The 16,149-nt window shown below is 44.8% G+C and overlaps 1 protein-coding gene and 1 long non-coding RNA gene across 3 annotated transcripts in view; one reads left to right on the top strand and one right to left on the bottom strand.

Moving 5' to 3' along the window:
- Positions 1-762: 762 nt before the first annotated feature.
- socs2 (suppressor of cytokine signaling 2) lies at positions 763-15,576 on the bottom strand. Of its 2 annotated transcripts, XM_078553685.1 has the most exons (3): positions 15,450-15,576; positions 14,209-14,510; positions 763-1,598 (listed from the first exon to the last, which is right to left on the bottom strand). In XM_078553685.1, exons 2-3 carry the CDS (start codon positions 14,336-14,338, stop codon positions 1,138-1,140), a joined length of 591 nt encoding a protein of 196 aa, XP_078409811.1. In that variant the 5' UTR covers positions 14,339-14,510; positions 15,450-15,576; the 3' UTR covers positions 763-1,137. The 2 variants fall into 2 exon arrangements, with proteins under 2 accessions (XP_078409811.1, XP_078409810.1); XM_078553684.1 differs by lacking the exon at positions 15,450-15,576 and having other exon boundaries at positions 14,209-14,761.
- The window catches only part of LOC144687479 (uncharacterized), a 22,736-nt gene continuing 20,784 nt past the window's right edge, over positions 14,198-16,149 (top strand). The window contains exon 1 of the long non-coding RNA XR_013578157.1: positions 14,198-14,329. This is a non-coding gene — a long non-coding RNA (uncharacterized LOC144687479). The remainder of the gene's footprint in view (positions 14,330-16,149) is intronic.

Below are 16,149 nucleotides of genomic sequence, written 5' to 3'. Positions count from 1 at the left end.
CTGGCAGCTTTTTTGCTCAGCAGTGCCACTGGGGAGGCCGTGGTTGCTGCCGGAAGGACAGGCACCGGAGTCCCAGGATTGCGGAGCGACCTAGGCCACAGGTCGGTAATGTGAGGGGGGGAGGGTGTTTCCAAGGGGTGGGAGAGTCACGTGGAGAGGGATGCAGGGAGATTTGGCAGGACTCCTATACTTCCTGATGTCCACTCCCTTAGCGTGCACACTGCATTGCGACAGGCCCACCTGTAACTGGGTTAATTCCAGCGATGGCAGGATGGGACCCTTAAGTGGTCACTAATTGGCCACTTAAGGACCTCAATAGGCAGCAGGGCGGGAAGGTCGATCATGAACCTTAGCATCCAGAACTTAATTCTGGCAGAGGTGGGAAGGCGGCAGTGTTCTGGTGTGCCACCATCCCACCTAAGGCAATGCCCTTCCCTCCTCCAAGCTCGCCCCCAGTGAGAGCACAAGTGCCACCCATAGCCTTTACCTTTCCATTAGTGTTCAAATAAGATATTTTTCTACAATAGTCTCTGTTTTGTGCTGAAATTCCTAATGTGTGGAATAACCTATGTGTCTTTTACTCATTTATCCATCTGATATACAACTATTGAGCCAACAGACGAACCACCCCCTGCTAAAAGCATACAGCAGGCTGAGATATTTGCAAATATCAGCAACATAAGAGAAAAGGTTGGTGCTAATTTAGCGATGGGAATCAATTAAATATGCAAATAAAACCAAGATTAAGAAATGCAATTGTGAAATGATTTAATTATTTAATATTTATTAATTTAAATGTTCTGAAGTCATCACATCCAAAGGAGAAGTCAATTCCAAGGGTAACATTGCTGAATGCTCCATCGCTAGAGACCTTTCCTTAATTGGATTGCTTCAGATTAGCTCCTAACCTGGTCTGAATCGTATTCCCATTAAATCAGTTTTACCACTGCAAGATACATATATCTCCTCTCTGTAACTGGCTGCAGCAGAACAGCTGAGGAGAGAGTCCCAGAGATGGAAAAATTAGATGATATTCTACAAGAAAAACAGGTAAATAAAAATGCTAGGGCAAGTATCCTGGGTGGGGGAGCCATTTTGAAGAAAAGTTCCCTCCTAGACTTTCATTTTAAGAGAGTTTTAAACCTGATACTTATATTCAGACAAATACTTCTTCAACTTAGTTGGCAAAGGCAGTTCTTGGATCTCTCTGGTTGCTTTATGAATGGTGATACGGCAAAAGTGTTGCAGAGAAGGGGGCTCAGTGTACAATGGTTTGGTCAACCAGAGCTGGATGCCTCTGTTTTGAAGAGCCAGACATCGGGTGTTCTGTAGCGTCCGACATAAGACAACATAGTATTCTACCAGATGCACCACACTATCGAACTGCTGAAGCTTGGATTTCATGAGGATCACCGAATCCAGTCTGAACTTGCCATCTCGGTATTCAATTCGCAGGTTTGTTGGTCCCAGAACAGTTTTTACAGAGATGGTGAGAAAATAGTCCCGGTGTGAACTGTCTCTGACCAGAAAAGTACCTTCAGAGGCTTCTTTTAACTTCTCGTTTGCTTCATTCGCTCTAAGAGCTCCCCAATACCATCCTGCAATAAACAAGAGACACAAAGTGTAAGTTGTATATTGGTATTCTGCAGCTCCAGTGGTGTGTCAGCTGTAGTTCAGTTGGTAGTACTCTTGCCTCTGAGTTTGAAGGTTGTGGGTTCGAGTCCCACTGCTGGTACTGGAGCACAAAAATCTAGACTGACACTCCAGTGCAGTACTGAGGGTATGCTGCACAGTCAGAGGTGCCATCTTTCAGGTGAGACATTAAGCTGAGGTCCTCTCAGGGAATGTGAAAGATCACATGGAATTATTTCGAAGAAGGGCAGGGGAGTTATCCTCGGTGCCACTGAAAACAGATTATCTGGTTATTATCACCTTGCTGTTTGTGGAAGCTTGCTGTGCGCAAATTGGCTGTCGCATTTCCTACATTACAACAGTGACAACACTTCAAAAGTACTTCATTGACTGTAAAACACTTTGAGTTGTCCGGCGGTAGTGAAAAGCACTATATAAGTCCAAATTCTTTTTTTCCATTGGGTCACTTCATGCCTGTTTCAGTTATCAAGAATTGGAACAGGCTCCAGAGATCTGAGTTTCTCAGCACTCATTATAGCCTAAACAGTGACAGTCATCAAAATATTTGAGTCTGGCAGCTCCCAGCTCCATAGCACTCCTGAAGTACTCTGGCAACCAGTCTCTGACCTCCCCCGACCTGCCGATCTTGGGACTGACCTGATGGACTGTTGGCAAAGGGCAAACTCGTCAAATTATTGAAATGAAGCTCGAGGACCAGTTTCAGGAAAAATTCAGGTTTCCACCTTTTTTTTTGTTGCCAGTTATGTGCCACAAGTGGGTACTAATCAACTCTTTACTCTATTGATTCTTGATTATAAGATCCCCTTTGATATGTGTCATGGTTAATACACCAGTTCTCAGTTGATCATTAGGGGATGTTAAAGGGTGTGAAGCACAGCTAAATATTGATCACATTTTCTGACAGATGAGCATTGCTTCACGAGAATTCTATGCAAATTTCTATACTTTAGGGAAAGGCAAAATCTTGGTGCCATTATGATTCATTACAATTCTATCAAATTATTATTAAAGTTTTTCTTTTTGTCTCTCAATTGTTCTGGTTATTCTGTTAAAAAGTCACTGCTGAAACATTCCAAGGTCCTGAAATAAAATCAGAGTAATTTCCCTTTTCTTTTCCTTCCTTGGCAGTTTGTTCTCTTTCCTTCATTCCATGAAGGTATTAAATCCTTGCTGGGTAGCAATTCCACAGGCACCAGTTACTCTCTGACATCTCATTATACGGCCAATGTGTGTATATAGATATATATATATATATATATAATATATATATGTGTGTGCATCAATAGTGGAGATAACACCTACTTTAGGTACAAGTAGAAAACTGGCCCTGGTGGTGTGGACCCCATTACATGCATCATTCAAATTGCGCATAGCCAGTCAAAATTATCTACGGTTGGTGTTGGCAGGGAATTCGACCTCAGAGGACAGCACAGATAAGCCTGATGCTTTACCAATGACCTTCCCTCCATCATAAGACCAGAATTGAGGATGTTCGCTGATGATTGCACAACATTTTGTTATATTCACGACTCCTCAGATACTGAAGCAGTTCGTGTCCATATGCAAAGACCTGGACAATGTTTAGGCTTAGGATGGTAATGTAAAGTAACATTCATGCTACACAAGTGCCAGGCAGTGACCATCTCTAACCAGAGAGAATCTAACCATTTCCCCTTGACATTCAATGGCATTACCGTCACTAAATACCCCACGATCAACATCCTGGGGATTCATTGACCAGAAACTGAACTGGACCAGCCATATAAATACTGTGGCTACAAGAGCAGGTCAGAGATTTGGAACTCTGCGGAGAGTAACTTTCATGACCACCAGATGTCCCAAAGTGCTTTACAGCCAGTGAAGTACTTTTTGAAGTGTAGTCACTGTTGTAATGTAGGAAACGCAGCAGCCAATTTTCCCACACCAAGTTCTCACAAACAGCAATGTGATAATATCCAGGTAATTTGTTTTTGTGATGTTGATTTGATTGAGGGATAAATATTGGCCAGGACACCAGGGAAACTCTCCTGCTCTTCCAAATAGTCCCACTGGATCTTTCACTGTCTAAGGCCTGATTCAGTCAGGTGCCCTGATCGATTCTCATTCCATTTTATGCCTAAAAAGGGGGACAAGGTTTAATTTCTGACCCAACACATTCAGTAACTTCAGTATTGTTGAAAAAAGAGACATGTTGAAGCTTTTCATCTTGCACTCTTCAGGACACTTCGCAAGAATATCCATATAAGGGGAAAGCAACAATTTATACAGTATGTGAAGAGAGTGCTGATTGGTTGACAAGTGTACTCTGGTAGAGGTGTTGCCATGGAGAATGCACCTGTGATGGTGACTGACAGTATATTAATAGACAGGGCCCTGTTCTTTGAAGACAGAAAGAGCATGTATACACATTGCACCTGTTTCAGCTAAACAAAATAAGTGACAGACATTCGTTGACTCATTCCTCAGGGCAATGCCTTGACCAATCAGGGTCAAGCTGCCTGGTTTAAATTTCAAACAATGCTTGGCAGTTAACTGTCAGTCACTGGTGCATTCTCCATGGTAACGCCTCTACCTATCAGAGTCCACTTGCCAACCAATCAGCACTCTCTTCACATACACAGTATAAATTGTTGTTTTCCCCTTATATTGGTATTCTTGCAAAGTGTCCTGATCAGTGCAAGATGAAAAGCTTCGACATGTCTCTTTTTTTCAGCAATAGTCAAGGTTTGTACTCCCAAATATTCAGTAACATTCAAACTAGAATTTAATTACCGTGAACTGGATTAGCTGTATGAAAGGAATTAATCTAATTCCAGTTTTTAAGTTTACAGACAGGTGAAGCTCAGTATTTTACAATGTCTGATGCTTAGCACCCATATATTCAACACTTCAGGGGCTGTTTTAGGACCAAAATGATGTCCATGCCGCCTGCACACCCTTTTGATGCTGGTCGTGCTGGACACCATTTTGGGTAAGTCATCAATATGGGCATACCAGAATATGCAGAGTAGGCAAATCATGCATCAGTCACTGATTTGAGGTGAGCACTGCCATTTTCAGCCTCAGCGTTCCTGCCAACATCCTCTCTATTCACACAGCTGAACATGAATCAGCCGCAGGAGATATTCCCACAGCGGCACTTTTTAAAGGTGTCATCAATTACTTTTAGGTTAGTTGCTGATTAATTTTTACTGATTATTACTGAGTTTGTTGGAAGTGTTGGGTGGTTTGTACTGTTGTTTAAAGTTACTGATGTCTACAGGGAGAGGAGTTGCACATGGCAAAGGCCTTGGTTCTGACTTCAAGAATTCTACTCAGACCACTTCCTCTCCATAGTGGGTGCTGTAGTTACCAAACCCATTGGGCTGCAGCATGACAGGGAGATTGAGCAGAGGCGATGCAGAGGAGGACAAGCTACTTGAAGAGGGAGGAGAGGGTGGGTGAAGGGCTCTGAGCAGACTACTACCACCCAGAGTGTTCAAGGAGCAATTCTCCTATATCAAACTCAGTAGGGAAGAGTGTGTTAGACATCTCTGCTTCTCCAAGATGTTCATAAAAATCTGCCATCTGTTACAAACAGACCTGCAACCTTAGAACGGATGGGGACAGCACTGCCAGTGGCTGTAAAGGTGACCATGAACATCTTCTCAATGGGCTGCTTCCAGACTGTATAAGGGAGGTCACTGAACACACTGTCTCCAAAGAGACGTGAAACATTACTTTCTGTCTTTCCAGAGAGCACATGGTGTCACGATACCATGTTTCCCCATGATGCAGAGTGCCAATGTTGCTTTGCAGACACCACATCCAAATGTGAAGATGTATACAACCAGAAAAGGTTCCAAATCCTCAATATCCACTGGTGCGCGACCATAATCAGCACATCATTACAGGCCGATTAGCCTGACCTCGGTCGTTGGTAAGATTTTAGAATCCATTATTAAGGATGAGATTTCAGAATACTTGGAAGTGCATGGTAAAATAGGACAAAGTCAGCATGGTTTCATCAAGGGGAGGTCATGTCTGACAAATCTGCTAGAATTCTTTGAGGAGGTAACGAGTAGGTTAGACAAAGGAGAGCCAATGGATGTTATCTACTTGGACTTCCAGAAGGCCTTTGATAAGGTGCCGCACAGGAGGCTGCTCTGAAAGATAAGAGCCCATGGTGTTAGAGGCAAGGTACTAGCATGGATAGAAGATTGGCTGTCTGGCAGGAGGCAGAGAGTGGGGATAAGGGGGTCCTTCTCAGGATGGCGGCCGGTGACTAGTGGAGTTCCACAGGGGTCAGTGTTGGGACCACAACTTTTCACTTTATACATTAATGATCTAGATGAAGGAACTGAGGGCATCCTGGCTAAGTTTGCAGATGATACAAAGATAGGTGGAGGGGCAGGTAGTATTGAGGAGGTGGGGAGGCTGCAGAAAGATTTGGACAGGTTAGGAGAATGGGCAAAGAAGTGGCAGATGGAATACAACGTGGGGCAGTGTGAGGTCATGCACTTTGGTAGGAAGAATAGAGGCATAGACTATTTTCTAAATGGGGAGAGAATTCAGAAATCTGGAGTGCAAAGGGACTTGGGAGTCCTAGTTCAGGATGCTCTTAAGGTTAACTTGCAGGTTGAGTCAGTAGTTAGGAAGGCAAATGCAATGTTGGCATTTAATTTGAGAGGACTAGAATATAAAAGCAGGGATGTGCTGCTGAGGCTTTATAAGGCTCTGGTCAGACCACATTTAGAATATTGAGAAAATTTTGGGCCCCATATCTCAGGAAGGATGTTCTGGTCCTGGAGAGGGTCCAGAGGAGGTTCACGAGAACGATCCCAGGAATGAAGGGCTTAACATATGAGGAACGTTTGAGGACTCTGGGTCTATACTCGATGGAGTTTAGAAGGATGAGGGGGGATCTGATTGAAACTTACAGAATACTGAAAGGCCTGGATAGAGTGGACGTGGGGAAGATGTTTCCATTAGTAGGAGAGACTAGGACCCGAGGGCACAGCCTCAGAGAAAAGGGAAGACCTTTTAGAACAGAGATGAGGAGAAACTTCTTTAGCCAGAGAGTGGTGAATCAATGGAATTCATTGCCACAGAAGGCTGTGGAGGCCAGGTCATTGAGTGTATTTAAGACCGAGATAGATAGGTTCTTGATTGGTAAGGGGATCAAAGGTTACGGGGAGGAGGGAGAATTGGGGTTGAGAAACTTATCAGCCATGATTGAATGGCGGAGCAGACTCGATGGGCCGAATGGCCTAATTTCTGCTCCTATGTCTTATGGTCTTATGATCATGCAGGTTGATTCCTAATATCCTGGCAGATGTCAGGATGCCCTTATTCTATGCTGGCTCACTAATCCATCACATCAAATCAAATGGTGGCTACTGGATGACAAGGACTACTTGGCTCGTGGCTCCAGTACACAACCCATGCACACATGGGCAGCAGGTATATAAAGAAAGCCATGCTGCCACAAGGAATATCATCAAGCTGATCACTGGGATGCTTAAGCAACATTTCCACTGCCTGATCCACTCTGCAGTGCTCTCCAGAGCGTTTGTCACAATTCGTCATGGTCTGCTGCATCCTGCACAACCCTCACCATCAGGAGGGCACAGCCCTTGCCACCAGGTAAGTAGCAGGCAGCTAAAAAGGAAAAGAGGGAGAAAGTGGGGAGGCAATTAACACAGCCCCCTTCCAAACAGGCTGTCCGTGATCCACTCATTTGATTGTGGTGCATCCACTTGGCCATAATGCTGAAATAAAAGCCACCACAAAACTAACATTCCAAACCAACTTTATAAATCAACCCATCTAATATTCCATATAAAAGTCAACCAATCACCCGTGTGCATTCCCTTATACTGTCTCTTGTGTGCCTATGCCTGATGCCCACCCTAGTGCTCCTAAAAGGTGCAACCACAGTGGCTGCAGCATGGATGGTGAATGGCTGTTGACTTTCACTGGTGGAAGACTGCAAATGGCCTTGCAGGATGACCTCGAGCAGCTCTGGCCCTGGAAGGTCTGGCTTCAGACTGTACGAACTTGGCAGGGATAACTTGGCAGTCTGGGCTGACTAGCAGAGTGACAATAGTGAGAGAATGAAAACTGTCCTCCTGAGAGAGGACAGCAGGTTTGTGCTTAACAGAACCACTGCCACTCCCCCAGGGCAGTACATCAGCAATCTGAGCCATGTGTTGCAGGGCAGATTGTTGGATCGCTGTGACACCCTACAAAGCCCCTTTGAACATTGGTATCACAGACATGATGGCAGCAAGCTGAACTTGCATTACTTCAGCCTGAGCTTCCACTGCAGTATTCAAACATTGCCTGGCTTCTGCTTGTGGTGCAATTGGAGCCGAGACGTCAGCCACTTGGGTCCACAAGTGCGCTAATGAAGTTGGCCACCAATTACTGGTGGAAAGGGTGGGCTCCAAGCTCTGTGAAAAGTCATATCTAAGGTTGGTATCAGACTCCTTCATGTTCTATGACAGTGATCACAGACTTCATGGAAGGCCAGAAAATGCAACAAACGTTTCTGTTATCTGAAAAGGAAGAAGGTGCAGGGCTATGGGGGAGAAGGCAGGGGAATGGCACGAGGTGAATTGCTCATTCGGAGAGCCAGTGCAGACAGAACGGGCCAAATGATCTCCTTTTGCTCTGCAACAATTCTATGATTTCTGCATGCGCGCCGATCAGCTTTTTCTGTAGGGCGCCCCATTGAAATCTTCATCTGAGCCCTTTGTAGCAGAACTCGTGTGTGGACACGTGTGAAGGGCTGGCACCTGCACTAATCTTTCCCCTGCCCTGGCTGCAGGCCACTCATGCCCAGTATCTCACCACGTACAGATCCTGCCTCTAAATCATCCTCTAAAGTACATGCAGTGTCAGTATGTGAACTGGTGGCAGCAAGTGAGAGATGGTGTTTCTTCTTCATCACTGTCTTCTTGCTCTTCCACCTCTTTGTTCCACCACAGCCTGGCCAGGTGGCAGTCCTTGGGTATCTGAAAGGAGAAAGGCACCAAGGGGAGGGAGAGGGGGAAACAATGTGTATGCCTACACTATCTGCTGCTTGTAAAGCAGAAGAGACTGTGGGTGAGGGTGGAGTGGGCTGTGAGAAGGAGAATTAAGTATAATGATATCATCATCATCTTTAATGGTTTCAGCCCCACTGTTGGCCGCAGCCTCAGTCATGCCTGCTCCAGTGATGAACAGTACAGTCTCCACCATGGAGGGGAGGACAGGCAGGCATTCCTGACACCCTCTAAGTAATTTCTGCTATCCTCTAGTTATGTGTCACCTTGTCGTGCAAGAGAGAGAAGTGTCAGTGAGTGTGATGCAATGTGTTTGAGTGATGTGGTTGCAGTGTGTGAAAGGTGTGAGACTTGCAGCTATGCTGAGTGTGTGAGGGTGGGGTGAAGCTATGAATGTTAGATATGAGCCATGATTGCTAGAGATTGGTGGGTGAGTGATGGGCTTGTGATGCATTCGCCATGTGAGGCAAGTGATAAAGTTGGTGGAAATTGATATTTTAAGATGCATTCACTGATCTTGATCTCCTTTGAGGTCACTGAACCTCATGCAGCATTGCAACTTCATGGTTAGACTGCCAGTATTGACCGCAATAAGTATGTGCTCCCACTGTCTTCGTTGTAGGCTTCCTTGTAGCCTGTGGAAAGTAGACATCTCTCCTCTTATCCATCTCCTACATCAGGGCCTCCAGTTCTGCAGTGGAGAACCTTGGAGCCTGCTCTCTCCCCTGTTGTGCCATAGTTAATCTTCCTGCAGGTTAGATTCTCTTCCTCAGCCACTTCCAGCACCTGCTCCAGTCAAAAAAGCATCAGCGATTTACGAGGCTCAGGCTGGCTTTGAGTAGTGAAAGCAAACTTGAACTTGTGCTAGCTCCTCATGATGTTTGCACCCCTGTTAAGGCAATGCAACCAGTCAATAGCACACTCAGCAATGGCAATCCAATAAATAAGCAGCAGTCTGAAGTTTGCATGCTGCCTGCACTGGAAGCAACAAGCGCTGAATAATCATGCCTCATCATTCCTGTGTTTGTTTTTGGGACTTGGCAAATTTTGGACTCTCAGTATTTTAAAATGCCCTTAGATAACAGACAGATGAAACCCAGTATTTAACAATGACCTCTGATTACAGGCTGGTGTTAATAGTGTAACAGAGCTAAGACCTCACACTCTATATTTTTATAAAATATAATCCTGGCTAATTTCTAAAATTTTAGAAACTGGCCAAAGACTTTAAAAAGGCCGAAGCTATGCCCACCTGTAACCCAGAACAAAGGGAACTTTCTGGCAGTATCAGAGAAGCTGACACCTCATTATATCTGAAGAGATGCTAATGACCCTGCGGGCTGCAGAGACCAAATTCAAAAGGAATAATACAAAGGCCATCAACATTTCATAAGCCAGGCATGGCCACTGGAGTCTGCTAGTTTGACAGGACGAAGGACCCTGCAACCTCCTTTCAAATTCTTAATGGTTGTGACATTAACATCAGCAACTTAGACAAAGAAATGTACACCCTTTGTCAAGGCCAAAGTAGAGAGGTGGGAGTCATGTGACATGACCCCTCTAGCTGGAAGAACCTGTAATATTGCCTGTGGAGCTGCAAAGCTCAGTCTTCCACCTTCCATCTAGCAAGTAGTAGCAGAAAAAGGGCTCTCTCTAAGTGAATGCCAGTCCCCTCATACACTGTTTCTACTGGAACTTCTGTACCATTGCCTACAAGACAACTCCTTTTCCAGGTGCCTATCTCGTCATGGAAGTACCCCCTACTGGAAAAGTGAATTATCCAGCATCAGTTTTCAACCTACCAAACTCTGAAGGAATACACCATTGGACTTTGATTCTGGACTCATGTGAAACAATAATTCTTTGCTCTGTGGTCTTTGTCCTGTAAATCCTTCTTTCTCTATCCCTCTCTTATTGTATGAATGCACAGGGAGGCTATGTGTGATATCCCCCCCGCCCCCTCATTTTGAGTGCGTGCGAATAAACTAACCCTCTGAGTTTACCCTATCTCGAGTTTGCTGTGGGGTTATTAATAAAAATTGAATTATACCAAATCTGAGGGGTTGGGAAATACACTACTGCTTAAAAGGGGGGAAATCAAAATCAAAACACCTTTCTGTTTATGGTTGGTGGTGAGAGGAGAAAACAGGGCTATTTAAATTAATCTTTGTCCTGTCTGTAACAGTAGATTTTAACCAGCAAGGATTTGGAAGTTGGGGGTCAGCGCAAAGAAAAGATCTCTAAATTCTCAAACTTGACATCAACCTGCCTCGAAAGCACCCACTTCCATATTTAATGGAGGCTGGGATTTAACGTCAAGGTTATGGCCCCACCCACTGGCTGGAAGGTCAGGAGGGAGCCTGCCTCTACCAGCACTGAAAGCCATGAACAGATTTTACAATTGTCAGGCAATTAATTGCCTGAGGTTGTGACTTTTGCCCCTCTGAGGCAGGGTATCCAGCCTCTGGGAGCTAGCAGCCAATCAGAGGGACAGCAGCCCTTCAGTCCAGCAGTGCCACCGGGAGCAGTGCCCACAGCTGGGACAGCAGCAGGTCCCAGACCAGGAGCAGGAACTAGCTCTTTCAAAGAGCCAGCACAGGCATAATGCACCCTAGAGCTTCTTCCTGGGCTGTAAGATTCTATGATTCTAAGTTATTATATTTGATATGATTTGATTCGATGTGCAACTTTAGTAAAGCACACATAAGACTGAAATGTAAGAGCAGTGTTTAATGAGTCTACGAGGTTAATGGACGCAAAGATAACCCGTTGACTTTAAAGCCTGGTCCTCACTTATTTGCCATTTTTGCAATGTGTCTGCTGTGTACTGTTCTAGGGTAGGGCACAGAAATATTATTGTCGACCTTGTGACCACTAAGTAGTAAGGAGGAACTGTGATGCTACATCTAGATAAAGAACAAGTAAAGTAGACCGATGAATAAAAATCGGAACATTCATGCTTTTCGAGCTTTTCGACATTTAGAAATTATTTTGTTCCATCATTTTTAGATCCAAAGTAGATGATCTCACATTTGTCTACATTGAATTCATTTGCTACAGTTTCGTCCATTCACTTTAATATTTCTTTGTAATGTTACACCTCCATCTCACTTGCTTTCTCTGCTTTTTATCTCACCCTTTTAGCAACAAATGCACAAAAAGGTTAAGATTCACATGCATAATGCTGTGTGAATATAAGTAATGAAATCCCAGGCCCAACAACATTTGATCATTTTTATATACTAATCAGGTGATTAGCAAATATGGCGATTAGACATATCCCAATATGGTGGGGGGGGGGGAAACAATGGCTTCAGTCTTCCCGATGTTTAACTGAAGGAAACTGTTGTTCATCCAGAACTGAATGTTGGACAAGCAGTCTGACTACACCGAGGCAATGGAGGAGTTGAGAGGTGGTGAGGTAGAGATGGGTGAAATCACCATTTATGTGCCAACTGATTAGTCACTTTAGATGATGTCACCAAGGAATAACATATAGATGAGAAATAGAAGGAGGCCAAGATCCAACCTTGGGTGACTCCAGAGGCATAGAGTGGGATGAGAAGTCACTGCAGCAAATTCTCACTTTCCACTGGATAGTTAAGAATGGAAACAAAAATAGCTGGAAAAACTCAGCAGGTCCGACAGCATCTGCGGAGAGGAATACAGTTAACATTTCGAGTCCGTATGACTCTTCATCAGAACTAAGGAAAAATAGAAAAGAGGTGAAATATAAACTGGTTGAGGGGGGGTGGGACAGGTAGAGCTGGATAGAGGGCCAGTGGAGGCAAAGAAGAGATTGCCAAAGATGTCAGACAAAAGGACAAAGGGGGTGTTGACGGTGGTGATATTAACTAAAGAATGTGCTAATGGTGACATTAAGGATAGAAAACAGGACAGGCAAGTGACAGATGGCCCTAGTGGGGGTGGGGTGGGGGAAAGGAATCGAAATAGGTTAAAAGGTGGAGATAAAACAAAGGATGGAAATAAATTTTAAAATAATAGAAATAGGTGGAAAAAGAAAAGCATATAAAATATATATATATATATACATATACAAGCAGAGTTAACGTTTCGAATCCAATATGACTCTTCTTCAGAAGGAAGAGTCATATTGGACTTGTAATCTTAACTCTGTCTCTCTCCGCAGATGCTGCCAGACCTGCTGAGTTTTTCCAGCATTTTCTGTTTTTATTTCAGATTTCCAGCAACTGCCATATTTTGCTTTTATATTATTGTTTATGAAGTAGCCTGGTTCCAGAAACAAACCTCTGGTTTCCAACAGGCACCTGCAAGTGTCACCTACACATCACATGGCAAAGAGGAGAGGAAATTTCTGATGCAACTCCGTGACTTCCCTCATGGAAACTAGCTGGCCGACATTACAAGCCACAGAAACTGACATACTTCGGAACTGTATCCATGTGCTGAACTTCCCTACCAAAGGGAAATTAATCCTTACAATAAAATAGTTAAAAGAGGTCCATTCTAAAAAATAATTGAGAAATATTGGCACATCCAAAAGTCTGGTGACGAATATATATGATAGTTTGAAGTATTTGGCTTCTATCTAATGCATTCTGTCCAGTCCTGCTCTCTCCCTATGTGATAAAGCTCCCTAAAAGAAAACATCTACTTAACAATTAGAATAGTAGAATTTGACAGCACACAAGGGGACAATTCAATCTGCAGCTGCCCCTGAGCCACCTACCCGCCCAGTCCCTCCCTCCTATTCTCAATGTTTTCCTCACCAATATTTATCCAATTTCCTCCTAATACAACTTGAGATTCTGCCTCCAGCTGTTTCTGGAGAACGCTTTTTTAAAAACGTAATCACACACATATCTCCCTTTGGGGAGATTTAAAGTTCATCATGTGTATTTTCAAGTGAAATTAAAATGATTTTGAAGGAAAATTGATTCAAAACGCTTAATGCACCAGACACGGGGCCTCGTCATTTAAGCAGCTTATGTAACTTTTAACAAATTGTTTAACGTTACATCTGAAAATATCAAATTTATGATTAGAACCACAAATTTGATTAAACCCAAGTGAAAGGTTTTAGATGGTAAAATGTGAACGAGATTTTCAGACACAGTCACTGTTCAACATTCTTCCCTGTAAAATTTGGGGAATTTCATAAACATTTTGTGTTTTATTTTACAGAGTTCCTCTAACACAGCTCACATTTGAGTGGCGCACCTAGTTTATTGCCAGCAGCAATCGGCGGTGAAAATAAATGTATTTTGCAAATATATGTTGAATAAAATTCCGCCAAAAAAAAAAGCCCGTGGCTGTGGATAGGGCTCCGTTAAATTATTGGAGAATTTATCCAAAAGACAATAAGCCATTTTTTTTGTCTTGGCGCAGGAGCACATGAGAATTAAAAGTGCAAACAAGTTTTTGTGTTTAAAGAAAAGGGAGGGGGGGGGGGGGGGGGTGGCATCTACATTTAAATGGGCTGAGACTAACTTTATATTAGAGACCCAAACTCCAGATATACTGGAGAGTGAGAGCTGCACAGTACCTGTACTCCGAAGATCCGCCATAGCGGCTGAAATGCGGTCCTGTTCAACATCCACAGTCCTCAAGTCTACCCCGGCTCCCTGCTCAGTCTGCATTGAATCCACATTGTCTGTTGCCTCCTGGTAAGTCATTTGGGTCGAAATTCCAGAGAAGCGATTGCCCCACAGTTACCGAAAGGGACATCAAGAAACAAAACCTCCAAAGCCCCACTCTTCCTTCCCTACATTACCAAGAATTCCCCGTTGGGAGCCAGAATTATTCTGTTAGGGAGACAGTTAACGACTCAAACACGCCCTTCGAGATCTACAAAAGGGAGAGACACAGAGAGAGTCTGAGAGTAGAGCTCCTATTCTGTGAGCATATTCGGGGCAATGTTGATGTTAATTCCAGGGGGCCTTTCAACCGCAAGGTGTCGGCTGCGACCGCCCGACAATCCCCAACTCGTCAGTTTCACAAAATTAGGAATTCAACCTCCTCCTGTCGGGCATCGTCAAGTCAACCCGCTGTAGAAATAGCAGGATCTTTACAAATGGAGGCGGAGTGAGGGAATTTGGCCGTGTGAGTGACTGAGTCAATGAGTGACCAGGTGAGAGATTGAGTAAGTGAATGATTGGGAATAAAGTGATTATGACAGTGACTATGAAATTAAGTGTGGGTGACTGAGTGTGAGATTGAGAGTGAGTGTGACTGAATCTGAGAGCGAGTGTGAGACTATATGAAATGGAGTGAGGGACAGTTTCTAAAATTGAGTGTGACTGAGTGCGAGATTGAGTGAGTGTGAGATTCAGTAAGATTGAGAGTATGAGCGACTGAATGTGAGATTGGGTGTGAGTGACGGAGTCTAAGATTGCTTAAATATTATGAGTATGAGAGTGACTGAGTGTGTGTGAGATTAAGAGAATGACTGAGTCTGAGATTGTGAGAGTATGGGATTGAGTGAGTGTAAAGAGTGATTGAGTCAGATTGTGAGAGAATGAGAGTGTGTGAATGAGAGTGTGACTCTGAGTGTGAGTGGGAATGAGTGTGTGATTGAGTGCAAAAGCTTCTGAGATTGGTCTCTACACATTAATCCATTTTTAATATTCTTTCCTCTATTCCCTCCCCACAATTCGACCAGAAACAATCGCATTCCAGTGCACTTATTGACTCATGCTAAAATAGAATATCTAAATCAAACAAGAAGTATAGATAAAGCCGCGGTGGTAATGGTCATGTCCAATTATATACCTATACTGGATTCACCTTTAAATACATGTCTCCTGCTTGGAAGGATTTCCGAGTGACTGTTTAGGGAAGCCGCTCCTGCCTGAGCGACCAGCGTCGCGCCTTCAATCCGAATGGGCGCTTCTGTTTTGCACTGGGAACCAACAATGACAGTATCCTGTAAGGGCGGAGGGAGATGGCATAGGCTAGGGCCGGGCACAGATTGGGAGAGAGGGCAGGGCTGAGAGAGAGAGAGGGAGGGCAGGGGCTGGGAGAGAGAGGGGGGCCAAGGGCTGGGAGAGAGATGGGGGGCAAGGGCTGGGAAAGAGAGGGGAGGCAAGGGCTGGGAAAGAGAGGGGGGGCAAGGGCTGGGAAAGAGAGGGTGGGCAAAGGCTGGGAAAGAGAGAGGGGGCAAGGGCTGGGAGAGAGAGAGGGGGCAAGGGCTGGGAGAGAGAGAGGGGGCAGGGGCTGGGAGAGAGAGAGGGGGCAGGGGCTGGGAGAGAGAGAGGGGGGGCAGGGGCTGGGAGAGAGAGAGGGGGCAAGGGCTGGGAGAGAGATGGGGGGCAGGGGCTGGGAGAGAGAGAGAGGGGGCAGGGGCTGGGAGAGAGAGAGGGGGCAAGGGCTGGGAGAGAGATGGGGGGCAGGGGCTGGGAGAGAGAGAGAGGGGGCAGGGGCTGGGAGAGAGAGAGGGGGGGCAGGGGCTGGGAGAGAGAGAGAGGGGGCAGGGGCTGGGAGAGAG

The sequence above is a fragment of the Cetorhinus maximus genome, chromosome 12, assembly GCF_964194155.1.
Source record: "Cetorhinus maximus chromosome 12, sCetMax3.hap1.1, whole genome shotgun sequence".
In the NCBI taxonomy this organism is placed as follows: Eukaryota; Metazoa; Chordata; class Chondrichthyes; order Lamniformes; family Cetorhinidae; genus Cetorhinus; species Cetorhinus maximus.
Note: the sequence above shows the minus strand (reverse complement) of the source record. Positions and strands in the feature narration are given on the sequence as shown.

What these genes read in the sequence shown, in the direction of transcription:
- socs2 (XM_078553685.1), bottom strand. Translation starts at nt 14,338, where the DNA reads ATGACTTACCAGGAGGCAACAGACAATGTGGATTCAATGCAGACTGAG. An exon ending in GGCGGATCTTCGGAGTACAG is followed by an intron (nt 1,599 to 14,208) that starts GTACTGTGCAGC and finishes TGTTTATTGCAG; the next exon opens with GATGGTATTGGGGAGCTCTT.